The sequence below is a fragment of the Solanum dulcamara genome, chromosome 4, assembly GCF_947179165.1.
Source record: "Solanum dulcamara chromosome 4, daSolDulc1.2, whole genome shotgun sequence".
NCBI lineage: Eukaryota > Viridiplantae > Streptophyta > Magnoliopsida > Solanales > Solanaceae > Solanum > Solanum dulcamara.
Window position 1 is genome coordinate 18145306 of NC_077240.1, and position 26301 is coordinate 18171606.

Sequence of the window (26301 nt, forward strand, 5' to 3'; positions counted from 1 at the left end):
AGAAAAAGGAATATGAAGCTTAAAAAGTGTGCTCTGCCTATGTACCTACGTCAATCCATTTGTTAGTAATTAATTCGTTTGCTCATAAATTATTCATTTTTTGGTCCCCTAAAATTATTAAGTTGGTTAGACTGCACTCTAAGCCTATGGAAAGAAAAGTCATGAAAAATCAATCCATATGATTTGTTTCTCTGGCGTATGCACGGTTCCTTTCAAATTCACTACCTAAATCAATCAGCCTATTCTGCTAGACTTGCTACAATGTGAGGGACTGCCTCAATTTCCTATCAATATACATTTCTCAAAGACATTTCTTTTTGTGTTGCCTGAACTTTGTTTAGGTTGATGTTATTGTGAAATTTATTAGTGTTTTTCCTCAATAAAGATGGTATATTTTTTTGTGTTTGACGTAGTCTTTGCCTTCTGGTGCAGAGGTGAGTTGACAATTTCATCTTTAAAAAAATATGTGATCGGGATGAGGTAGATGCCTCCCAACCCGAGGGCAGATGGAATCAGAGTTTCCTTAGGTAGCTACTGACCTACAGTTATCCTTCAAATAAAATTTCCACGATCTTAAGCTATCTGTTTCAGCAGGAGTGTGCAGCTGGAGAATTTCTTCTACAACACCATTGAATTCATCGTCGAAATCCCAGTTTGTAATCACTGTAGTGGATACATTATCCAGCAAGTATGGTAGTATGTTTTTCTTCATTTCACGCGTAGATATTTCAAGATGACTTCCACATGCATTCAAGAACTTCACTTTTCCAGCTTCATCCAGCATCTTCAGACCAATCCAGTCTTCTGTATAAAGCTTTGTCTACATATACAATAATCATACAACAAGATCAGGAAATGTCCAATAGAAGAAAATCAACGATTATTTAAGACATTTAAAATGATGTTCTGTGCACTTTCACAATGAAACTTAGATTGAAAAAAGTGACACATGTCGAAACAGATGAGATTAGGTGATGTGTAGAACGTTATATATGTTACCTTCTGAGCAGGCAAAACAGTGCTGAAGGAACCATCAGGGTAGTACCCAAACCATGAGGTCTGCTTTGGTACCAAAATTTCATCTTTTTCAAACTGATGATAATAACAAGAGGAAAACTTATGAGCTACTATTAAGTTTTGAAATGAAGAGTAAAACCTGAAATCAGTGGGTTGCCAAAAAAAGAATAGGAATATATTCCATACTCACCATAATAAGTATTAAATTTTCCAAACTTGCAAATCTTTTCTTGAATGTAGAATTTGTGTGTACCTCATTGTTGAGTACTGGAAGGAACTTACATCCTTTTCTATAGTCAGCTATGTCCTGGAAAGTGCGAAAGGCCACAAAAGAAAATAGAGAAGATCAGCTAATTTGTTTATTTTAGACAACAAGGAGGAAGATTTTTATTGACGAGATTTCCAATGAAAGCTGAGATGGGGTAAGTGTGAAGAGTCAACTATTGCCCCACTTTCATTATTTCTTAGAAGAATGGCTCGGTAACAGATAGGTTTGATATAGATATAGCAATAATCACATAATTTGGTTACTTACAGTTGGGATTTTAATGTAACCTGCGGGAGCAATATGTGCCTGAAGTTGCATCAAAGGACAGCATTTAATTGGAACAAAATCAAGGAAAGAACAAAAAAGATGATAAAATAAAGTGACTACATAGTTGTAGACTTGTAGTAGTATACGAAAAGAAGAAGGCAGACCTGGATAAAATTGCTGTAAATTGCTAACTTGAGCAAAGAGTCTGCAAGAATGCACCAGATACCTGACTGCCAAAAATCAAAAAGACTTAAAAGACACTATTATGTTTCCCCAATAACATAACGAAGAGAAGTTGAAAATGGCTAGTTCAGTGCACATACACCACAGAAGGGAATAGAAGCTATCCCAGCATGAGGACCAGCTAGAGATATCAGATTCCTCACCTGTTACATATATTATGAGAACATGAAAACAGGTATTTGTTGAAAGTGTATACTAGATAAAGGTTTTTTAACTTCTTACCGGAGGTCCACCATCACAGAACTCAATAACCCCTCTGCCAACCATGTTCCCCTGGAAAAAAAAAGAGGGGGATTGCCAGACTTATCAAAAAAGGAGATCAAATTATGCGCGGAAACTTTAAAAGGTCTACATTGGAAAATTAATTTCCTGCAATGTTATCAATTCATGCAAAGTTGCTGCTCTTTTAGGTTCATTTCTAAGCATTTGAGTCTTACTCTTCTTGATTCCAGGTTGATAATTCAATAGTTGCAAAGAGAAACAATTTGAACACGTTTAGCCAAACTCGCTATAAACTCCAAAGCTTGCTAATTCAACAATTATCTACAATGAAATCAACCTAAAAAAACAGAAGATAGGGGAGAATTCAAAAAGAAACAAAGGTAGTTTATGGAAATAGGAAATAGCACTTATTGCAACAAGATTGTAACAACAAAATAACGAATTAAAAGGAGACATTACACTAGACAGTGAGAAAACTACCAAACATCTATTATAAATACATCGACTCAGGAGAGATTCTTTGAGATGAATATTTAGGATGTAGGAAGTCTTTTACCTGGGAGAGACCGATTATGTTGTAACCTTCACTAAGCTCACTCATTTTCTTCAACTGTAAATAGACGGAATAATAAGATTAGGAACAATTGCAGGTTGATCAAGTAAAATAACACATTACACTAGCTTGACTTACCTTCTCGCAAGCAATGTCTACCTACAAACGAAAAAACAACAAGCACGAAAAGTCACTAACTTTGCTTTATCCATGAAGATGAATCAGATTCATGATGAACAGAGGTAACCTGCTTAGAAAAAGGCATAAACCAGGAGTCCCACTCTCCATTACCAATTTCTCTATGCAAACAGAAAAAAGTACGAGATTACTCTTGGAATTTAGCTAGAACTATGTTGATAATTAGACTTAAAAGCAGAATTAAGAACTAATTTCCCCCTTGCTTCTCTAGTAAACTCTCGTCTACTGAGATGGACATCACGAAAGAGCTAGTAGACCAGACGATATCTGGTCGTGGTTTTTCTAAAAACTTGAACAGGTAATGTAGTTAATGCAGGCGTAGTAGTTTGCTTACATGCAATGTCCTGAAGAGCCTGACCAGTGGCTTAGAAGCTCGGTGAAATGCCTAATGCCTCCATTGCTACATTTAGCTGATATTCCTGATTAATCAAGAAGAGAAAACCAACTTGCTCTCAAAATATCGAATAATAGACCCCATTTTTTGGACTACAAAACATTGTTATTCCGATATGATTACAGAAGAAGACGAGCACTAGATGTACTAATTTGGCCTAGTGTACTAATTTGTAATACAAATGAACCCAAGAGCCAATTACCATTGAACTTTTCTCCTCTCTTGTGATTCTTGCAAATTTAAACGCTTCTAAGTTGTATTATACAAGAGTTTGGATGGTTTCCTTAGGTCAATCAAAAAGGAAAGGAAACCAACATTTCTCAAAAAAACAGCAAATAACAACCTTCAAACATATTACAGAATACAAACAGAGGCGGAGCCACCTTTGGCACGGGATAGTCAATTAACACCAGTTCGTTGAAAAATTACACTACATAAATAGGTCAAATCTTTTTATGTATACATACTACATGTTGAAATTTTGACTTCTTATGTGTGTATTTCTCTATATTTTGAATCTCCCTTATTAAATTTTTTGACTATGCAACTGAAAACAAAAGGTAAAAGAAGTTGGTTCTATACCAGAAATTTGTGACAAAAACACAAGATGAAAAATCTAAGAGGCAAATTAAATATAATCACTAGCTTTACAATAATTAATCATCTCTAACACCTATATTCAAGATTGTTCAACAAATCAAGGAATCCTACACGGGTACAAACAACAGTAAGCATCTATAGAGCAATATAAAAAAAGAAGATAACTTTACCATGAAAGACAACAAAAGGAAGAGAATATGTAGTGATTGACTGAAGGGTCAATAGACCAATGAAAATCAAAGTTAAGTTCATTGGAAAAGACTCAAGAAGTGCCTATATTGTAGAGGGTACTGTATAAAATATTGGATTCACTTGTTCGAAGAAGTGTGCATATTGGAGAAAATACATGGATTGCATCATTTCTAGGATAAAAAATACACCAAAACTGAAGATACTATCAATAAGACACGTGGAACGAGAAGACTAGATGGAACGAGAGAGAAAGAAAAAAGATAGGATATGGTGTTGAAAGGTCCAAGGAGTTGTGGTAGTTGAGAATACGAGCATGTGTCCTAAAAAATCAGTTACTCCCTCTGCCCTATTCACATCTGAAAGTGTGGCCTTGCGAAGGCCAAATATCAAACATTTTCGCCTAATATTTAGTATGACTTGCAAAGATAAAAGTGTTAAAGACATTTTTAAATATACATGCAAAAATTGGTTAGGGCTTTTAGAGTTTTCAGTTATGTCTGAATGGGTTGAAATTTCAAACATGTGCGTTTGAATTAAAAAAAATATTTTGTTCTTCAAATTTCAACAATACAACACACGATTCAACATTCAAATATACTTTAAATAAGCTCAAATTTGAAACATAAGTTTCATGAATCTTGAAGAACAAATTCCAATCATCAATTTGTCAATATAACAACAAATCTAACAAACTCATTTAATACTCTTTCAACTTTTTTTTATGTCTGCGCTCAATCATATATGACTGAAACACATATTAAAATTGACTAAAATTTCAGCGTCTGAAGATATCCCTCACACTCATTAGTTATCTTTTCCAATTAACCTCACAAGTAACGCTTCAACTATTCTGTAGTTCCATTAATTGCTTGTCTTCAACATGTTATATTGGATATATGAATGGGTTTCATGTGGCATATGGGAGATTCTTTTTCTTTCATAAATTTTACAGCTCCTTTGCATAATGAGTATATTTTACTTGCAAGAATGCCAGTAGTTCCTTATTGCTAGTGAGTGAGTATACATGGAAGGTGAATACCATAAACATACAATCTTATGTACAAATTGAAAATTTTCATCCCGAATCCGATGCTTCTTGATTGGTTTCTGCAAATAGAAGGTCTTCAGATGCTGCACGTTGGAACAATAAACCTCTGGTAATCTTAACTGAAACAAGAGCCAGCAATGTAGCAGCAGGAACAAACACAACGTCTGGAACACGTTTCATTAATTGGAGCTGAGGCACAGCTTCACCAGCTTTCTTGGCTGCCATTGCTGCAGGGGGTGTTGCCAGCCCAATGAAGAGCAATGTATTATCTGCCTTGTTTAGTTGTATTTTCTCCTTCATGAAATCTATCACCACCTTCCTCTTTCTTTCTTCCTCTGTTTCTTTGTTTCTTTCCTCAAAGCATTTCTATATTTGCCACACATGCATTATCAACCAGTTTGTGGGTGATGTCCATCTGTGCGCGTGTGTTATTTTTTTTTTTTGTGTGTGTATATATATATATCCATAGAGAGAGAGAAGACAACCTTAATTTCGTCAAACTGAGGCACAACCCAGTGCTTGCCAGGCAATGCTTTATTCACAGTGCTGTGGTTAAAAGAAGCTTCAGCGTTACCCAAAGATAATGGCTATTATAGTTTCATTTAGTTAGGAATATCCTAACAACATAACAGATGCTGGTAGTTCATCAGAGATCCAGACGATAATATATTTATGAATAAGGCCATATAGATTTAGTCTAGTTGTATCAACATAAGTTTATTGGAGTTTTGGACAAAGAATCTTACACAAACATGTCGAGAATTGCCAGATGGAACCCTTCTAAATTATTGATATCTCTATTAGTATTATCCACGAAATACTCGTTGAATTTTTCTGTGGCCTTATTAATAACCTGTGTTGTTGACAATCCTGTAGAGTTAAATAATTATGATAAGTTCACAACTTCTGAACATAAGACGTACAAGCTACAGCAAAGCTCAAAGAAAGTAGGGAGGTGAAGAAGGAAGATGATTAGCAAAAATATAAGTTTTAAAAAGAGAAGTGAAGATGATTCACCTTTTCCGGCTAAGCTCACGATCAGACCCATCTTTTGCCAATATGAACAAACAAATTCAATCACGTATATAAAGAAAGACAAATGAAGAGGATAAGAAGGACTCGTCTGTCTGTCTAGGGTGACGGGTGCAAGCAAAGAATCCAGCAACTATTGGTAGTATCTGATCCTTTACTTTCATCAAGCTCTAGCTTTAGCAGGGATTTGAACAATGGGCTTAAGCTGGAATCTACACAATAATAGGCTCCCACATGATGCTCTGATTTTGCCTTGCAACAGTAATCCCAAATGAGGGACATTACAGCCACATCAACGAAGGTCAGCTGTTTCTCATCTCTCCTTATTACAGATCGATTGTGGTCTTTGTGACCATTTTGATAGTCGTGCATGTATCTTTAACCTCAAGGCTGACATCTGAGATATGAGGGAAAGCAAGAGGCGAAACACATCATATAGGCATGATAGTCATCATTCAAAATTCAGCCAATCCAATATCATTACTATAAGGTGTACCCAGACCTCTCATGTACAACTGCAAATGCTCCAATAGAAGATGTATTTCCTCACACTGTGCATGTATTTTATCCCCAGCTACAAATTCACAAACCATACCATTAACTTCAATGGTACTGCAACCTGCCTCCTTTTTTGCCCCTTCTCTCCTCATCCGCCCCTTAATGTCTTCAACATCACTCCACCGCTTATCAGTGGCATACATGTTCCTTAACATAATGTAGATCCCATCATTCCACGGTTCCATCTCAATTGCTTTTTTCTTGACCTTCTCAGCCCTTGTAACATCTTTGGCATAACCACATGCAAATAGAAAGGAACTCAATATTATTCCATTGGCCTCATAAGGCATGGTCTCAATCAAGTTTTCGGCTTCCTCCAAACAACCTGACCTCCCCAAGAGATCAACCAGACAACCATAGTGCTCAATTTGCGGAGTGAGCCCATACTTCTCCATTTCTATAAACCATTTCTTGCCTTCCTCCACCAATCCACCATGGTTGCAAGCTGACAAAACACCAAGCATAGTAATTTCATTCGGCTTGTATCCTTTACTCTTCATCTTCTCAAACACCTCCAATGCTTCTTTAGAAGATCCATTGACTGCCAACCCATTAATTAAAGCATTCCAACTTGATGACTCTTTTACTTTTACCTCATCAAAAAATTCCCTGGCTTTTGCAATTTCCCCACACTTGGCATACATATCAACCAAAGCAGTGCAAACATTTGAAGATCTATCTAATTTCTTCCTCTTCACATACTGGTGAACCCAGTTGCCCAAATCTAACGCACCCAAATCAGCAATAGCTGGAAGCACACTAACAACAGTAACACCATCTGGCTCCAATGTCGTCTCCATCTGCAGCTCATGAAACAACTTCAAAGCTTCTTGAGGCTGCTTATTTTGACAGTATCCACCAATCATTGCGTTCCAAGAGAACAAATTCCTTTCCGGCATTGCATCAAATAACACCCTGGCTTCACTTACATTATCATTACTGCAGTACCCATCAATCATACTAGTCCAAGAAATCACATTTCTCTCGGGCATTGCCTCAAACAATCTATTTGCTGACAGCATATCTCCTTTCTTCACGTACGCATCAATCATCACATTGAACGCAGCTACATCTTTCTCAGGCATTGCATCAAAAAGCCCTTCAGCAATACCCATATATCCACACTTCAAATAACCTCCAATTAAAGCTGTCCACGAGACTGGACTTCTCAGGGGCATTTCATCAAACAACTTCCTAGCAAAAGCCATTTGACCAAACTTCCCATACATATCAACCAACGAAGTCGCCACAAACAAATTCGAAGCAAACCCACATTTCAACACATGATTATGAATTTCCAAACCTTCCCACAACACTAATCTTGCACCACAACACTTGGAAAGGCTCGAAAACGTGTAATTATCAGGTTCAAAACTAGTGTGTCTAAGTAAATCTCTGTACAGAAGTGTTGATTCGGCAAATTGACTAACACCCATATGGGATTTTATCATGGTGTTACAGAGGAAAGTGTCTTCCTTTTGGAGACTTTTGTCGAACATGCGGCGTGCATGGATGATTCCAGCAACTGGGTCACTAACGGAGAAGCTGGAAATGAGCTTGGTGAGTAGACTGACGTTATTTTCAATGGCGTTTCGAAGCATTATGGCGTGAATACAGAGAAGGATAGCTTTGGAGTTCCTCTGTTGAAGCAAAACATGGCATTTGCTCTCTATTGTGCTCCATAGCCCAATGCTTTTTCTATCATTCATTGATTGAATTTTGGAAAAGAAATTCTCAAAGTTCTTTTGTACTTTTTTAGTTCCTTCAAAGTAAGTTTCGTAGCAAATACAATGTTTTTGGGGTTTAACAATACTCCCTACGGTCTATTCTACTCTGCTACTTTTAAACAAACAATAAGGAAAAGAAAATTTATGGAATATATACAGAGACATTCAAATATCTTGAACTGCAACATCACTTACGAAATACTATAACAATCACAGAGCAAAAAGGCCATAATCGTATTAATGACTTGGACTAGTTCCCGGGAGGTTGACAATAGGTTTATACATATCAAGAAGAAAACTCAGCTCACGTCCAAATGCTCGATGATTTCAAAGTGTATCTGGAGATCAGGGAGCTTATTACCAAAATACAATCTTTCACGTATATACAATTTCCCCATATTCTTCCGAGCTGCTTCTTTGAGCAGCTGAAAAAACTCATCTTTCTCCTTCCGGATCCAAATCCTGTCACGATCACACCATTGTCTAGGAGTTCCATGAAGGAAAAAACGAATTCCAGGGGCTCCTTGGACGAGACGCTCAGAAATTTTATGAATGACATCTTGGTTGGTTACATATGCTCCCTCTGTGTTTAGACCAACATCTACGTAATGGAACTCAGCTATGCTATTTAAGAAACCATCTTTAGAATTTGGAATGATCTGATCTTGTGGCTGGGAGGAAAATCCTCCATTTGTGAAATTCTTATTTGCTAGTGACACGTCTTCTGTGAGCTGGGCTGGTGCAAAACCAAGCTCAGTAACCAGCTGGTTGAGTACAGTACCACCCTTACTAAATCCAAGTAGCAATGTTCTTGGTGTACCTGACGATGATGTAGAAACTTCAGCCTGATAGGGCTCTTTTTGTTTCCCTGAAATGATACTTTTTGCCTGTTAAGGAAGTAGAGTAAATTTATAAGTACCTAAACACGCAATATCATTGCATATGATGTTTTGTGAAAATGAGCAATAAGAAGTAGGGATTCCCCTCTTTGAACAGGCAATATATGATTCCTAATGTTCTAGATATGGACAAATGTGAAAAAACAAACCAGATCAAATTGAATAAACACCACAAACGGAAGAAGAATATTCACAGGCCAGCTAGAAAAGTGAGTTGTAGCCTTAATACAAGATCTATATAAGAAGCATAGCAAAAAGCAACTGGTAATTCATCACTTTTTCTACCTAGAATTAACAGAATCAATATAGATATAAATGGGAAAGTACTTCCTCCAATGTTTTTGCAAGAATTAACAGACTGAATAAACTCTCTTAGATCTTAACAACTCATCTATTATTTCCCACAAACATGTTAAGTGCGACCTCTAGTCAAAAGAGGCCCAAAGAACTTCCTCATTCACTAGATGGACTGCAGGTAAATGGTCATGTCAAAACCTTAACTTTGTTCCGAGGCTTATTTAGGTTTTTCTTGAGAATAGTGTGATATAACAAAAACAACATACCCAATATAGTTCCACAAGTGGGATCTGGGGAGGGTGGGGTGTACGCAAACCTTATCCCTACCTTGAGGATAGTGTGATATTTACCTAAATTACAGAGCCAAGAGGACATACATGGCACTACAATAAACTGCATAAATAGTACATCCTAGGGCCAAAAAGACTTGCAATCTATTCTGAGACTCTACTGAGGAAGTTCACCTTAAATTTTCTCTTTCAATCAAGTTGAACTAACTTAACCAAAAAGTGGTACATGGTGATCAGGGCACAAGGCAGGTACTTTGAACAACAGATAATACCTCTTTCAGGCAATTCCACAAAAGCAAGACAATGGAGGAAGAAGCAGGGAAACCATCTGCATCATAAGTTTTTGGCTCTCCATATTCATTGACAGAAGGTATAAAGTCCTTATAAACCGCAAAAGGTCCATTGAAGAGAGGTGCCTCAACAACCCAAGCATTGACAGAATTCCCAAATTTTGAAACCAAGATTTCAGCAATTTTCTGTAGGTCAGATAGCCTCTCAATCACTGGATTTCCTGTCGCTTCAATCTTATCTCCATTGAAAAAAATAGCATTTGCAACAGGCACCTATCTCTCATACACAATGCAAGGCATTAGGAGGAGATCACAACTTTCATGCAACCCGAATAGTAAATGGCTAAAATGTACATCACTTCAATTTTTTAAAAAAAGAAATCAAAATTTCGTTTTTCAATATCCACATAGCTCCATACAAATCAAAATTCATTAAATACAAAATTCAACATGGTCACAACTGTTGAATAGAATAAAATGATGCAAAGGAGCTATAAAGCCAATCCATAGAGATAGAGTAGAATATATACATATAAACGAAACCTAATTTGGAGTTGATTGATGGATTGATCTACATAGCTACGCGATTAAAATGTCGATTCCAATGAAAATCAAAGTCTGTAGAGGATTTAGGGTTTAAAAGAAAAGAACTTACAGAGAGAGATTTGGAACAACGAGAAAGGGAAAGAGAAGCACCAACTCGATAATATGTGTTGCACAAAGGCACCTTCAACATTCCTGTCCAACGATCCATGAGAACCTGCACACAACTCTTCTCTTCGGGTCGACCAACATTCAATCAATGGACCGACTTACTTTGGTGGGTGGGGCGTATAAAAATAAGGGGAAAAGAACACTTGTCATTTAGTTACTCTTGAGAATATATATAACAGACGTGCTTTAGCAAAAAACTATTCAATTATTGTTTGATATCATCAAAATATATATAGATATTATTAAAATATATATATACTATCAAAATATATAAATAGATAGATATCATCAGAGGATGGTATCAAGGATGAAGAAACAGTGGAGGTAGGTGGGTAAAGAATTTGGATCGTGGATCCAACTCGAGTAAATAGTTTGGATTGGGTCCAATTTGAATAAATATTTTGTCTAATTGATCCAATTTGCATAATTTTCTCTAAAAATAATGATTAGACAGAAAACTTTAATTTAAAAATCAAAAAAGGGTCAAGATTATCCTTGAACTATTTGAAATAGCTCAAATATACCCTTGCTCTTATCAAAAGAGACAACAAATATCCTTCCACTTAATGGTTGGCCGTTAAAGTTGACGTGACAGTGCCACATGAACGGCCACATCAGTCTTTCTCCCTCTTCCTCTTTAATTCATGGGTATTTTTGACTCTTTTTTTATAATTTTAATTTTTTTTTCTAATTTTCCTACACCACCATATACCTTCTCCCTCCACAATCCCACCCATTTTTTTTTAATTATTAATTATTATTTTTTAAAATTTTCTACAACACCACATACTATCCCCCCCCAACCCTCCCGCCAAAAAATTATTTTTTAAAGTTTTACATTTTTTTCAGGAAGTGGGTATAGAGCATCAAAAATGAAAAGTTTTCAATATTTTTTTTGGAGGGGTGGGGGGTATCGATCGTAGGGTAAAATATAAAATAAAAATTCAATCTACTTCATAATTAATTTACCTTTTATAAAAAAAAAATTATAAAAATTAAAAGTTTGAGTGATTAAAAATTTAATATTTTGGAGGGGATGGTGGAGTGTGGGATGGGGGGGTCATGGGGGTGAGTGGTGTAAATATCCAAAAAAAAAATAACTTTTAAAAAAAAATTAAGATTTTTTTTAGGGTGAGGGGCTAGGTATGCGGTGGTGTAAAAAATTCAGAAAAATATTAAAAACTTTAAAAAAAAATTGGGGGGGGGGGAGGAGGGTATATGGGGAAAGGTTTTGACCTAAAATTAATGGTGAAAAAAGTCCTAATTGGGTAATAGAATCATGAACTTGGCCAAGGGTTAGTAATTTGATATAATCAGGGTAAATTAGGTCATTGCCATTGATTCTTTGCATTAATTGTTTATTATAGACCAAGAACAAGCCAAGAAACTACGTAAGGGAAAAGCTCGAATTCTTTAAGGATATTCAGTTTTGAATTTGAGGTAGGTGATGATTTATTTTTCTGTCTATGTTATATGTGCCTGTTAACTGCCTTAATAGTATTGCATGCATGTATGTGAATAGGAAAAAATGGAATGAACCCAATGAAATGACAACTGTGATCAATTGCATGCAATGAACCTGCTATTTTGATTGTGCAAGTGTGTAAACCATTCATTGTGGATTGTAATTGTGAATGTGATTGTTGGATCGGGTGTCACGCCGACACATATTGGATCGGATACCACGTTGGTACATAATGAATCAAGTGTCACGTTGACACATGTTGGATTGGGTACCACGCTAATATATAATGAATCGGGTGTCACGCCGCCACATATTGGATTGGGTACCACGTCGGTACATATTAACTATTGGATCGGGTACCACGTCGGTACATATTAACTATTGGATCGGGAGTCACGCCGACACACTAACAGTTTGGGTATGAGTTTTATGAAAGGACTATTATTGACTGTTGTGTTTGAGATTGACACTGTGAAATCATATATTGCTCATGAAATGATAATTGGTAATGTATTTTTATAAATGCCTGTTTTTATTATGTTGTGGTTACTTGTGTATATTTCACTTACTGGACTGACTGCGTGATCTTATCAGTACACTGTTGTTATGTGTACTGTTACTACACTTGCTCTTTCTTTATTGAGTACAGGACATCTTCAGTCGGCTGCTGACATACCTCAGCTAGGAGATCATTGATCGGTCGAATTCAATGGTGAGTCAATTCTTTAAGGTTGTCGTGGATCCATCTAGGATCTTGGTCCAATTCCTTTAGAATTAGACCTTTTCAAACGTTATTTTATAATATTGTCTTCGGGGTTGTATCTCCTTACTCTAGACCATTGGTAGAGTTTTGGTACAATGACTTTCAGGTTTTAGGAGTTTAACTTCCTGCATTGTTGTGTTGTTTGGTTGTTTTCTTGAATTTATGGGAACTCAGTTTAAAACTATTATTAAAAGTATGTTTCCACCTTTTTAAATGCCTAATTTTGTGTTAGGATGCTAGTTGGGGTATAGTATTGATTCTCCACCCGAAAAATTAGTGTGGGTGCTACTCATTACCTAGTTTGAATCGTGACAAATAGTCAACTTTCTTTTTTATTCGAGACTTAAATATGGTGACTTGAAACACCGAAACTCAACTTCAAATGACGACTCTAAAAAAAAATCTCTAATCAATGTCGTCACTTAAAATTGAAAAAAACCATCGAAAAAGGGGTGTGATAATTTTTACAGACGAGAAATGACCCGTTAAGCTCAATGGGTCATTTTTCCTCCATCCCAATCATATTTAACGAAAAAATTAACTTACAAATTAATTAATATTTTTTATAAAATAACGCGCAGTCAAATTCATAAGTCATTTAAGTCATTTTGACTCAACGCAAGTAATTTCAGATTGAGTTACACAATAATTCGTTTATTAATTTGGTCCATTATAATTCACCCTTTAATATGAAAAATGTATTTTTTAACCCATCACATTTTTTTAATTACAGTTTTATAATTTTTTTAAAAGAGATATTTATTTTTAGAATTATTTTAAAATTATTTTTTAGGGGCAATTAATTAGTGGCAATTAACTTTTTTTGTAAATGTCTCTAAAGACTATAACAATATTGAATTTAATGACAATTAACTAATACTGATAAATACTTTAGCACTCTTTGTTAATGTGTATATTTATTATTGCTGATTTTTTTTATAATGTATTTATAAAAAGAAATATTTTTATACAAAAGAAATCTAAAACAAACCATTTTTTGAATTCAAATTATAGGAAGGCAAGATATTTGATCTTCTCCCGATTTATCACCGCTAATTTTAGTGTTAGTATTATTTAAACCATCCTACTACGTCCATATATTAAGCATGTGAGAGAATATTTACATTTACAATATGTCAAACTAATGGGTGACCACCTAAAGTTGGCACCAAGTTTCACTTAGACATTTTAATTAAGCTTTATTTATTTTAAACACCTCATGTCAAGTCCATTGTGTCATTTTGATACTTTTCGCTGACTCAGTTTAGTACGTGTGCTGCACGAATTTTGAGCACATGAGAGACTTTTTTTTTTATAAATATTTTTTTCTCCTTCTTCTTCATCACTCTTTCTCTCTTCCATCTTCTCCACCTTCCAATACTCTCCATCACCATACAAACTTTTTAAAAAATTCTATAAATTTTACTAGGTTACATTTTTTTATTCTTTCATCTTCTTTGAAAATTTTATGAAACAAAACTGATTTCAAGGATACAAAAAAAGAAATCAACTTCTTTCAAATGAAAAAATTGATTTATATTTTTACCTTCTCCATTGAAATTAAGAAATAAAACTGATTTCAAGAGAACCAAAAAAGAAATAAAGAACCTTCACTTGAAAAAAATAAAAAAAATCTCTTTTACACATCCGTCATTGTAAATCTCAATCAAAGAAGCATAAGAAATCAACTTATTTCAAATGTCATACAAAAACTTCTCAATTTTTTTAGAATTTAACTTATTCTTCCAATTTATTTTATTTTGTAAACTAACCCTTGTTCTTGCCTTTTTGATAGAGAAGAACAGACGAGAAGGGAAAGAGGGCATAAGAAGAAGAAAAGGGTGGGGGCATAGGATTTGGTATTCGATCTGAAGGGAAAAAAATAAAGTAAAAGTGAGTTTTTTTTTTTTAAAAAAAAATCAACGTGTCACATATTGATTCGTTTATTTTTCCACATAGAAGGCGTTTGAATGTACGCGCTTAGGCTGATTTTGAAAATATAAAAAAAATATCAAAATGAAACAGTGAGATCCGATATAGTGTGTCTAAAATGAACAAAGCCTAATTAAAATATCTAAGTAAAAGTTGGTGCCAACTTTAGGGGGCTATCGAGTTTGGCCTTTACAATATAATAAGTTTGTTAGCTCTCCAATTGTGTTTTAATTTATATCATGCCACACGTGGGTATATATATATATATATATATGTTGTATGTATGTATAGAAAGAAGCTGAAACTAATGATTAAGTACTAGTACCTACTATATGACTAAAAAGGGTCTGATATATATTCTCCGGTATAAGATATGGTTTAAGATAAGTATTATACATAAATTTGCTATTTAGTTTGAGTTTAGTAGATAATTATATCCTTTAATTTTAAATGTGCACAAGTAGACACTTAAATTAAACTTGTATGGATTGAACAAATAAACATATATGTCATACGTCTTACATTTCAATTTACATCATATGTGGCGTTCTATACGTATATGTTATGCCACACAGAATACGTATATCTATTTATTTGATTTTATATAAATTTAAGTATTTATTTCTACACACTCAAAACTGAAAAGCATAAATATAAATTGAAGCAAAGTTAAATGAATTTATGTATTATCTTTAAAATTCGTAATAAAGAATAAAAGTTCAACTAAGTTGTTATTATTATTCTATTATTAATAACAAATAATTTTCTTTTAAATTTGAGCTTTTGCTCACGTGGTCCATCCAGGTGGACCACTCAAGCCCATCATATTCGACCAGCTCTCATGTGAAGAACACATAGGAAAATATTTCTAATTTTTTTTTAATTGATTGAAATATTTAAGCTAAAGGATAATTTTTTAAAAAATTAATAAGAAAAAGAACTTCTCTAATATAAATTATATATATATATATATATATATATGAAAAAACAATTTTACAAGAGGCAATATTTCAGATTGATTATGCCTTTTCTCCTCTAAAGCACCTCATCTTACCTTTTATCTCACCCATAACCCATTTACTACCCATTACCCACACCCTATTGACTTTTAACTGATCTTCCATAGAATTTATTTAAATTATATATAAATATTTAAAATATAATATTTTATTTACATATTGAATAATAATAATAAATACACTTATTTTCTATAAAGCATTTTTCAATAAAAAATATTTTCCTTCGTAGAAAAGACACCAATACTCTCTCTGTTTCAAATATTAATTTGAGAATCCATTTGGTTGAGCTACGTTTCGTTAAAATATATTTTAAAAAAATTTTAGTCTTAAATATATCACAGTATTATTTGTGTTATATAAGATTTATATATTTTAAATTTTAAACACGTCAAAATATTTAGGAATAATGCATAAGTAACCCCTTAATTACGATCGAAATTCTAGCGACACACTTTAACTTAACTATAAGATTTAAATATTTTAAATTTTAAATATGTAAAAATATTTAAGGATAATGCATAAGTACTCCTCTTAACTACGATCAAAATTCTAGAGATACACCTTAACTTAACTATGGTCTTATTACCTCCTCGAGCACATTTTTTTCGTATTTTTCGTGCAACTTTTGTGTTGATGTAGCACCTTCAATCAAGTAAGTTGATTGTTTTTGTACACACGTGCCGCCACATCAACAAATATATATATATATATATATATATATATATATATATATATATATATATATATATATATTTATTTATTTTTATTTTATTTTTTAATTTCTTAATTTTTTTATTTTAAAATTTTTTACTTCTTTTTAAATCATTTTATTTTATTTATATTGTATTTAAATTAAGTTAACACACATAATTTGTTTTAAAAGAAATTTCCTTGTATTTAATTTTTTTACCTTCATTCATTGTCTTTTCTCTTTTATTTTTCTATTGATTTTATTTACTCTTTTTATTTTCTTTGTCTTTCCTTTTGATTTGATTTCAAATTTAATTCCAAATGCCTTGTATTTAAAATAATTTAATTTCGAATGAATATCAAAATAAATAAAAAAAATTAAATAAAACATAAAAAATAAAAATGTTAAAATAAAAGGACACTTTTTAATTTTTTTTTTTAAAAAATTCACACAAGTTTTTAAAATATAATTAAAAGAGAAAATATAAGAAATTAATGAAAAAAAAAAGTTTAAGTGAGGAAGAGATTAAAATAAATATTTTATATAGAAAGAAATGAAAATAATTAAATGTACATATGTTTTAATATCAATAATTATGTGTACTAACTAATTATAAAGTTACCAATTAAAAAAAGACATGTGTCCAATTTTTTAGCTCATCACTTGCCTTCTAGAAAGTGCGCAACACTTTAGCTTTTATGGTGTATTTATTCTATTTTAGAATAATTTAAGGGGTAATAAGACCCTAGTTAAGTTAAGGTGTATCTCTGAGATTTCGATCATAAATCAGGGGTACTTATGCATTATCCCAAATATTTATATTTATATTTAATATTACTATAAAAACTTACTAGGAGTAAAATAAGAAATTTAAATGAAATTGTTTTATATTTAAAACAAATCATACACTTTTAAAAAGGAGATGATAGCTTTTAGCACATGCCAAATTCCAATACTCCTCTACTAATAATACACTCCTATAAAATCCCCATGCGTGCCACATATAATAATAATAAAAAATAAAAAAAAGAGAACACTTTCGGCGTCGCCTAATGATTTGGACTTGGGACTTTCATATTGAAAGTCTCAAGTTTGAAACCTCTTGCTAGTGAAAGCAAGGAGTTTGTCTTTTGGGCGAACTCATTGCACCGAACTTGCCTAGTGCGAATTACCTCATGTGTGGTTTGTGATTTATTGTATAGGAGCGAAGATTTTACCTTGTGCGCATTCAAAGAATTGTGATTGTGAGTTTGCCTTGTCATAAAAAATAATAAAAAAGAGAACAACAACTATGTTGTAGAAAAGCATGTTATTGTCTTTGATAAAATGTCCTTTACCACTCCCTCAGTCCCAATTAAGTTAGGATTAACTAATTAAATTTACATATCGTTATTCAAATTAATATCATATCATTATCATAATAAATACAATAAAAGTGAAAAATATGTTATACCACTACTACTATTACTTTTTCTTTCATTATTGTGAAGGAGTTGAGCACATGTGTTGATGTACCTTGAAGTGTGATTGATAATGCAAGTCTAATTATTCAGTTAGTTAGTTAACTTTCAGTTAGTTTATTAGAAGTTTGTTAGAAAGGTAGTTGGAGTTTAAGTAATATAAATACATGTGTTGTACAGTGAGTTAATAATCAATGGAACATATTTTCTTCTCTTCTAAGTTATCTTCTTCCTTAGCTTCATAATTTGAGTTTTACATGGTCAGTTACTTCACATGGTATCAGAGCGTTGAGGAGTGCAGATCGAGGGAATTCCTTTCATAAGTAGTGGAGGATTCGAGGGATTTTTTTTCTTACCTCCATCTTTGATCTACCTGTAAGAATTTTTATAGCTTGATTTCATGACGAACTCAGGAGTTTTGGGTGAAAATGCTTTCGCAAATACTACGACTATAATCGATTATTATCATCTTTTATTTCTAAATCCATCGGATGCACCTGATTAACTGTCAATTGAAATTATGTTGACCAGATCAAACAACTACACACTTTGGAGTAGAACTATGAAACTTGAATTGATAGGCAAGAATAAGTAAGGCTTCATTGATGGATCAGTGAAGCGTGATCAGTATACAGGAGATTTGAAAAGACTTTGGGATCGATGTAATGCAATTAAGTATCCTGGATTATTTGCAACGTGAGCAAGAACCTAATTGGTGGAGTGTTATTCTGTTTAGATAGTCATTTAATCTGGGAGGATTTGAGAGAAAGGTTTGACAGAATCAATAGTTCTAGAACTTTCCAATTACATAAAGAAATTTCTACTTTTGTTCAAGGTATATCTTCAGTATCTGTTTACTATTCTAAGCTCAAAGCTTTGTGGGATGAATATGATTCAATTATGCCTTATCCTGAATGTAACTGTCCTAAATCAAGGGAGTTCAGTGAACATTTGCAGTATTAAAGAGTATTGCAATTTTTTATGGGACTTAGTAACAGTTATAGTCAAGCTAGAAGTCAAATTTTGATGATGCCACAAGTTTCTACTGTTAATCAGGTCAATGCAATGGTGAATCAAGATGAGAGTCAAAAGATTGTGACAGAAACAAGTAGAATAATGAATGAACAAGCTATTCCTACAGCCATGTATACTTCGAGGTCAGATAATGATAGCAGGGGGGATTATAACAAGTTTAAGAAATGTGATTTTTGTCATCTAACTAGACATGTGAATGGCAATTGCTATAGACTCATAGACTATCCTGCTAATTTTAGAGGAAAGAGGAAAGCTAATATGGTCACTAGATCAGGTAGCAGTCATTTGTTTAATACTAACAATGTATGATCACAGGATTCACAAGAGATGATGCAGTCACAGTTCAATGAATCATAGTTCAATGAACAGTTCAATCAGCAAAATGTGAAGTAACTGACCATGTAAAACTCAGATTATGAATCTAAGGAAGAAGATAACTTGGAAGAGAAGAAAATATACTTCATTGATTATTAACTCGCTGTACAACACATGTATTTATACTACTTAAACTCCAACTACCTTTCTAACAAACTCTAACAAACTTCTAACAAACTTCAGCTAACAAATTCACTGAAAGTTAACTAACTAACTGAATAATTAGACCTGCATTATCAATCACACTTCAAGGTATGTCAACACATGTGCTCAACTTCTTTACACTCTCCTTCAAGATAGAAGCTATGAAGACATTCTTCATGCCGAGCTTGGACAACAAATGTAAGTGCAATGATCTACCAAGACCTTTAGTGAATAGATCAGCAGGTTGTTTTGTTGAAGGCAAGTATGCAGTGGCAATCGGCCCTTCTTGAATTTTCTCTTTAGTAAAATGACAATCTATGTCTATGTGTTTAGTCCTTTTGTGAAACGCTGGGTTAGCATTTATCTGCAGGGCTAATTTACTATTGGAAAATAGAGTTACAGGTATCTTTATGTCCACACCAAGTTCTTTAAATAATCTAGTAATACATACCACCTTTGCAACTAAAGAAGCCATTGTCCTGTACTCAGCTTCTACTGAACTCCTAAAGACAGTAGCCTTCTTTTTAGACCTCCAAGAAATTGGGGAATTTCCATAGTGCACAAGATAACCAGTAATTAACCTTCTACTATTAACACAAGCTCCCCAATCAACATCGCAGTATACTCTTAAGAGATCTTCCCTAGTGGCAGACATAAATATTCCCAGGCCTAGTGCATGCTTCACATATCTGACAAATCTCAAGGATTCCTCCATGTGGGATTTCTTTGGAGAATTCATAAACTGACTCAGGCTTTGCACAATAAATGCAATGTCAGGCCTTGTTGTAGTCAAATACAATAACCTTCCAATGAGCTTCTGATAATTAGTAGGATCTTTCAGCAGTAAATCTTCATGAGCTGGTGGTATATACTTGTCAAACTCAGTTGTAGTAAGCTTATGAGCCTGATCTATAGGAGTGGGAACAGGATTAGCACTTGAAAGTCCCATATATGCCACAAAATCAAGTGCATAATTTCTCTGATGCATCAAGATCCCATATTTATTTCTTGTAAATTTAATACCAAGAAAATATCTAAGTTCTCCCAAATCCTTTATTTTAAAAGTTGTATGCAATGCCTCTTTGTGTGATGAGTCATAGACTGATCATTCCCTACACCAATACAATAGCTATCTTGTCCCCTTTCGTCTTTGTAAACAAAAAATCAGATGAAGTCAATGTTGAAGTAAGCTTGATATTCTACTGTTTGGATGCTTGCTTGAGTTCATATAGGGACTTCAACAACTTGCATACCTGTCCACTCTTTCTAATTTTATCAGAGAACCCTTCTAGAATTGTTATGTACACTTCTTCATACAAATCTCCTTATAAAAATGCATTATAGACATCCATTTGGTATAGTTTCCATCTCTTAGTTGCTGCTAATGAAATCACTGCTCTGACAGTATTCATTTTCACTACAGGAGAAAAAGTTTCTTGATAGTCCAATCCCTCATTTTGGTTATATTCTTTTGCTACCAATCTGGTTTTCAATCTCTCTACTTCTTTATTTGCTTTATATTTGATCTTATATACCTACCTACATCCTATTGGCTTCTTTCATGCTGAAAGTGTCAAAATATCCCATGTCTTTTTATCTTCTAGAGCTTGTATTTCGGTCTTTATAGCCTGCACCCACCTCTTGTCTGTAGCAGCCTCTGAATAGTTGATAGGTTTAGTTTCTCTTGAGAATTTTGACACAAAACTCTGATACTTTGGGACAAAGCACTATAGTCTATGTTATCTGCAATGGAGTATAAGCAACTGCCAGAAACTATCTTAAGGACATAATCCTTGTGCCATATGGGAGGTCCAGAACCTCTTATTGATTTCCCAATCTCTACAGTTTCTGCAAGATTGTTCACAGCTGCTGGTGGTGCAGTTACAACTGTATTTTCTTCAAGGTCTATTAAAGCATTTAATGGCCCCTCTACTGTAGGAGAAAGCACATTATCTTGAAGTGTAACTATTGGTTCTGTAGTAGTTAGAGGTATATCAGGTGAGGCAACAATGGAGTCTGTTAAGGCATCAAAGGAAAAAAATTAGTGGCCATAGTTATTTCTTCCTGGTCCTTCACACTTCCCTTGAACGGGAAGATAGATTTCATGAATACCACACCTCTACTAACAAAAAAGTTATCATTCTCAAGATCATACAACTTATAGCCCTTCTGATGTGTGCTATATCCAACCAACACAACTCTCACTGCTCTAGGACTAAACTTGTCCTTTTGTGTGAGATGTGTAGCAAAACATAGGCAACCTAGAACTCTTAGATGTAATAGGTAAGGATATTTGTTATACAACATCTCAAATGGAGATTGTCCATTCAATACAGTTGAGGGTATTCTATTCAAAATATACACAGCTGCTTCAATATATAGTCCCCAAAATCTGTCTGGCAAGCTACCTTGGATCTTAACTACTCTTGCTGTCTCCAGAATATGTCTGTGCCTTCTCTCTACTTCACCATTTTGCTGTGGTGTGTATGAATAAGAATTCTCATGTATTATACCATGAATTTGAAACAATTCACTACATGCATGACTGAAGAACTCCCCATCATTATCATACCTCAATTTTTGAACTTTTCTGCCAAATTAAGTTTCAACTTCAATAAAAAAAATGCTTTAACAACATCAACACATCTGATTTAAGCCTCATTAGAAAAATCCAAGTCCATCTTGAATAGTCATCAACAATAGTGAGAAAATATCTCATTCCATCAAAAGCTTCCCATTTATATGGTCCCCAAACATCTACATGTAGTAATTGAAAACTAGAAGTATATCTAGTTGTACTATGTGGAAATGGTAGCCTAGTTTGTCTAGCAAGAGGACAAATTTCACATTTATTCAAAGAAAAAGAGTTCTTCTTACTATTGTGCTGAAACATAGGTAACTTTTTAAGAACACTCATAGGAACATGACAAAATCTCTGGTGCCAATGGAAGTTGTTGTTTCCTGTGCTACTGTAAAATACTTAGTCATTCCTGCCTTGCCAGTCCTTGAGTATATAGTGTATAGCCCTTTATCTTCTTCACCAATCTCCCTCACCTTCCCAGATGAGAGATTCTGAAACACACAACATTTTGAAAAAAAGTGGCACTGCAGTTTAAGTCTTTTGTCAACTGAGAAACTGACATAAGGTTAAACTAAAAATCTGGCACACACAAGACATTCTTCAAAACATCACCTCCACCTAGATGATAATTCCCTACATGTGAAACTCTTGCTGAGTCTCTTGTGGGTAGTTGTACATGTCCTGCATTATCTATCATTCCTTCATCCAATAAGTGTTCATTATTACTTATCATATGATTAGTAGTACCTGTGTCTATTATCCATTTAATGAAAGTTTCTTTATCTGAAAAGAATGTACCTGTCATGTAAGCACTTCTACTAATGTTACCAACAGTAGCATGGTTATTTCCAGAGGAATCAGAAGAACTTGGAGAAAACATGGACTGAGTCATCATTCTTTGATGTTGTTGACACTGAGATGGAAAAGGCTGCATTATCTGTTGATTATAACACAGGTGTCCTGCTTTTTGCTGTGACTGCAACCTTACTTATTTTTAGTTAAATTTATATTGATATAAAAAATTATAGGTCTTTAATATAAGATCACTTTTTTCATGTAATTTTATATCTATCCCTTCCCTTTTTTCGAAACAAATTATCCTTTTGAATAATTTAAATTTGCCAAATTGCTTTCTTTTAATATTGAATGATGTACTTTAATATATTTAAGTCATCATATAAATTTAAAATAAGATGTGTGCTATTATAATGTTGATATAAGTTATGCCTTTTACGACATAATTTGTGGATTCTCAACTAAACTTTTGTTTTAATTGTCATAAATTTTGTAGAATTAAGCGATATAACTTATAATGTATTTTAAAATATAATTTTTATGATATTATAATACAAAAATATAAATGTATGCTGAACAAAAAATATTTATTATTTCGAGATCAAAAATATTTTGATCACTTATCTTTTTACTTCAAGTATTGAAAGATAAAAAAATAAATACAATTAAATTTGAGGATAAAAATTAAAAGTCGCTCAAAAATAGGGACATCTTGAGAATGACCCTTCCAACGCCGATATAGAGTTGTGGAGCGACACTTGACCAATAGTAACCTTATAAGATAATCCATAATAAGTGATATTTGAATTATTTTTTTTGCCTTTTGTTTTTATTTCATCAAAATCTTTCTTTAATATTCTTCAAAATAGTGAGTCTAAAACAAGAGGATAATAATAACTAAATTGATAAATATATATTATATTTACTTATTTGATTTAGTTTAATTTTTATAATTAAAAAATAACTAAATTAAATTGATTTTGATTTAAATCAAAAAATAAGCCATGAAAAAACCCTAATCACAGCTCTATATGTTTAAATAATACCATATCATCATTTATTCACATTTTAAAACAGAAAGTTAGTCCTGATTTCTTCTCTTTAGTTTGATTTTATACTAATTTTTTACTATTTTTTCTGACCCGTAATTCAACATTACCCTAAGTTTCTTGAACTTTAGACGTGACTGAGAAAACAATTTGACCAATTATCATAAAGGCACACCTTTCCCTTCTGTGCAAATTATTTAATTTTAACATTCTCATTTTATCATTTAATAATATAAGCTGTTGGAATCTACTTAATATAAAAATCCATTATTTTATTTATAAAGAGTGAGAAACAAAAATACTAAAGTACTCTCACGCCCCTCACTTATGAATAGTATTGATACGTCATAACAGTCATATACATTTGACTTTTAGATTAGAAAGTTGTGTTTAATTTTTTAAATTTTGTACGCAATAAAACTTATACATATCAGTAAGAATGGTTGAATTGATACAGCAGGTGGTATTTCATAAAAGAGGTTAGAGATAGTCAATTTTTTTTTTCTTTAAACTTGTCATATTGAATTTGTCTAATAAGGTTTACACAACAAGTTATTATATAGAAGCGGATTTATCAGAATGCATCCAAAAATTAGTGATTACAAATTATTCTAAAATTCCAAAAATTTAGAAATTAAAAAAATTAAATAAGATGTGATAGTTGGAATACTTTATTAATTTGTCTATATATTTATTTTTCCTTTCAAAGGTCATTAAAACACATGCCCAATTACATATACTATACAATATATGAATATGTGAGTTTCCTCGAAATTCGTAAGACAATTTAATTAAGGAGTAGGGTAACTAGGCAAGACCACTATATATATAAATCAGAAGAACATGAGTTATTAACTAAATCCCATAAAGTTTTTATTTAATTTCCTTCCAATTAATTCATCAGAAGATTTTGACCTTAACAATATTTTATGTTACTTGATATATTTCAGTGAATATTTAATGTCTGGACAAATCTAACCTTCTTTCAAATACAATACACACACATACCCACATTCATGCCCTACTTATTCACGAAAACCTATATATACACACATACAATATCATCAATAATTTTCTTATCACTCTCGAAGTACCCCAATCAAGACAAACGAAAAAAAAAACTCATTTTCCCTTGTAATCAAAGAGATTATGCAAGAAATAATATCCTTAGATTTAGAACAAAATTTTCTTGATACAATGCAACATCTCTTCGTTGATACTGATTTTTCCCAAATCTTATCAGAATAATCAGAAATCCAAACCCCTAGACATTACTCAACAACTTCTGATCATCAAAACACAATATTCCCGCAAAATTTTGTTGAAGAAAATCAAGATATTATCCCGATATTACAAGAGATAACAGAAAAAACGGAGGCAACAACATCTTTAGAGATGCCAAAAAATTACAAAGGAGTGAGACGAAGGCCATGGGGAAAATACGCTGCAGAAATAAGGGACCCCGAAAGAAAAGGCGCGCGGCTTTGGCTAGGAACATATGAGACACCTGAGGATGCAGCATTAGCTTACGATAGAACCGCGTTTAGGCTGCGTGGTTCTAAAGCCGTATTGAATTTTCCACACTTGATTGGATCCAATGTAACGGAGATTAATAGAGTGAGGCCGAGGAGACGTCCCCGTTCCCCAGAGTTTTCATCATCTTCTTCTCCTCCTCCTCATGTAGGAGAAGATAATAATACTGATGAGCCGAGTTCTAAGAGGAGAACTGTTGAGCTGATTAATAGCTTAGCTACGGTGAACAATTTAGATATTCAAAGTATTATGGAGAGATGTTTGCCGTCTAATTATTTTTTTTGCCTGAATGAATGAAGAATTTGAATTGGTAGAGAAAAAGAACGAAGCAAGTCAAAATTTTGGAGGCAAATAAAAATTTTTCTAGGATCTTCTGATCAAATTGAAAGTTCGCTTTTGAACAAATAGTCTCTGGTGTTTTGTTGCTGTAAAGGAAACAACTTGCTCAGAAGGTCAAGTGTTAGAATTCGTTGTGTTTTTACTTTCTTGTTTCTTTATGAATTATTACTTGTAACTATCATTAAGATGAACGATCTAGTGATATAAATAAGGAGTAATATTGTTATTAGAATAAATATTCACGTCGTGCTATATTAGTTATTCACTTTCTTCTTTACACCCCTTTGAGAAATTATAAATAAGAAGGATAA

The 26301-nt window shown here is 33.2% G+C and overlaps 4 protein-coding genes and 1 pseudogene across 5 annotated transcripts; 1 reads left to right on the forward strand and 4 right to left on the reverse strand.

Moving 5' to 3' along the window:
• Nucleotides 1–435: 435 nt before the first annotated feature.
• On the reverse strand, nucleotides 436–4279 carry LOC129886747 (uncharacterized). 2 transcript variants are annotated; one of them, XM_055961576.1, is made up of 12 exons: nucleotides 3933–4279; nucleotides 3103–3187; nucleotides 2818–2869; nucleotides 2709–2729; nucleotides 2574–2627; nucleotides 2018–2068; nucleotides 1876–1938; nucleotides 1717–1782; nucleotides 1553–1591; nucleotides 1208–1324; nucleotides 1000–1092; nucleotides 436–820 (listed from the first exon to the last, which is right to left on the reverse strand). In XM_055961576.1, the coding sequence occupies exons 1-12, from the start codon at nucleotides 4012–4014 to the stop codon at nucleotides 524–526; spliced, it is 1020 nt and encodes a 339-aa protein (XP_055817551.1). In that variant the 5' UTR covers nucleotides 4015–4279; the 3' UTR covers nucleotides 436–523. The 2 variants fall into 2 exon arrangements, with proteins under 2 accessions (XP_055817551.1, XP_055817552.1); XM_055961577.1 differs by lacking the exon at nucleotides 3933–4279 and adding an exon at nucleotides 3365–3661.
• A 464-nt stretch (nucleotides 4280–4743) lies between these two features.
• LOC129886749 (uncharacterized) lies at nucleotides 4744–6102 on the reverse strand. The gene is made up of 4 exons (XM_055961579.1): nucleotides 6020–6102; nucleotides 5749–5872; nucleotides 5488–5548; nucleotides 4744–5368 (listed from the first exon to the last, which is right to left on the reverse strand). The coding sequence occupies exons 1-4, from the start codon at nucleotides 6048–6050 to the stop codon at nucleotides 5030–5032; spliced, it is 555 nt and encodes a 184-aa protein (XP_055817554.1). The 5' UTR covers nucleotides 6051–6102; the 3' UTR covers nucleotides 4744–5029.
• Nucleotides 6103–6473: 371 nt separating this feature from the next.
• Nucleotides 6474–8357, reverse strand: LOC129886746 (pentatricopeptide repeat-containing protein At2g44880). Its single transcript, XM_055961575.1, has one exon. It carries the CDS (start codon nucleotides 8299–8301, stop codon nucleotides 6490–6492), a length of 1812 nt encoding a protein of 603 aa, XP_055817550.1. The 5' UTR covers nucleotides 8302–8357; the 3' UTR covers nucleotides 6474–6489.
• Nucleotides 8358–8493: 136 nt separating this feature from the next.
• On the reverse strand, nucleotides 8494–10933 carry LOC129886748 (uncharacterized). The gene is made up of 3 exons (XM_055961578.1): nucleotides 10751–10933; nucleotides 10078–10368; nucleotides 8494–9206 (listed from the first exon to the last, which is right to left on the reverse strand). Exons 1-3 carry the CDS (start codon nucleotides 10847–10849, stop codon nucleotides 8619–8621), a joined length of 978 nt encoding a protein of 325 aa, XP_055817553.1. The 5' UTR covers nucleotides 10850–10933; the 3' UTR covers nucleotides 8494–8618.
• Nucleotides 10934–25214: 14281 nt separating this feature from the next.
• Nucleotides 25215–25975, forward strand: LOC129884792 (ethylene-responsive transcription factor 2-like; annotated as a pseudogene).
• Nucleotides 25976–26301: the final 326 nt, after the last annotated feature.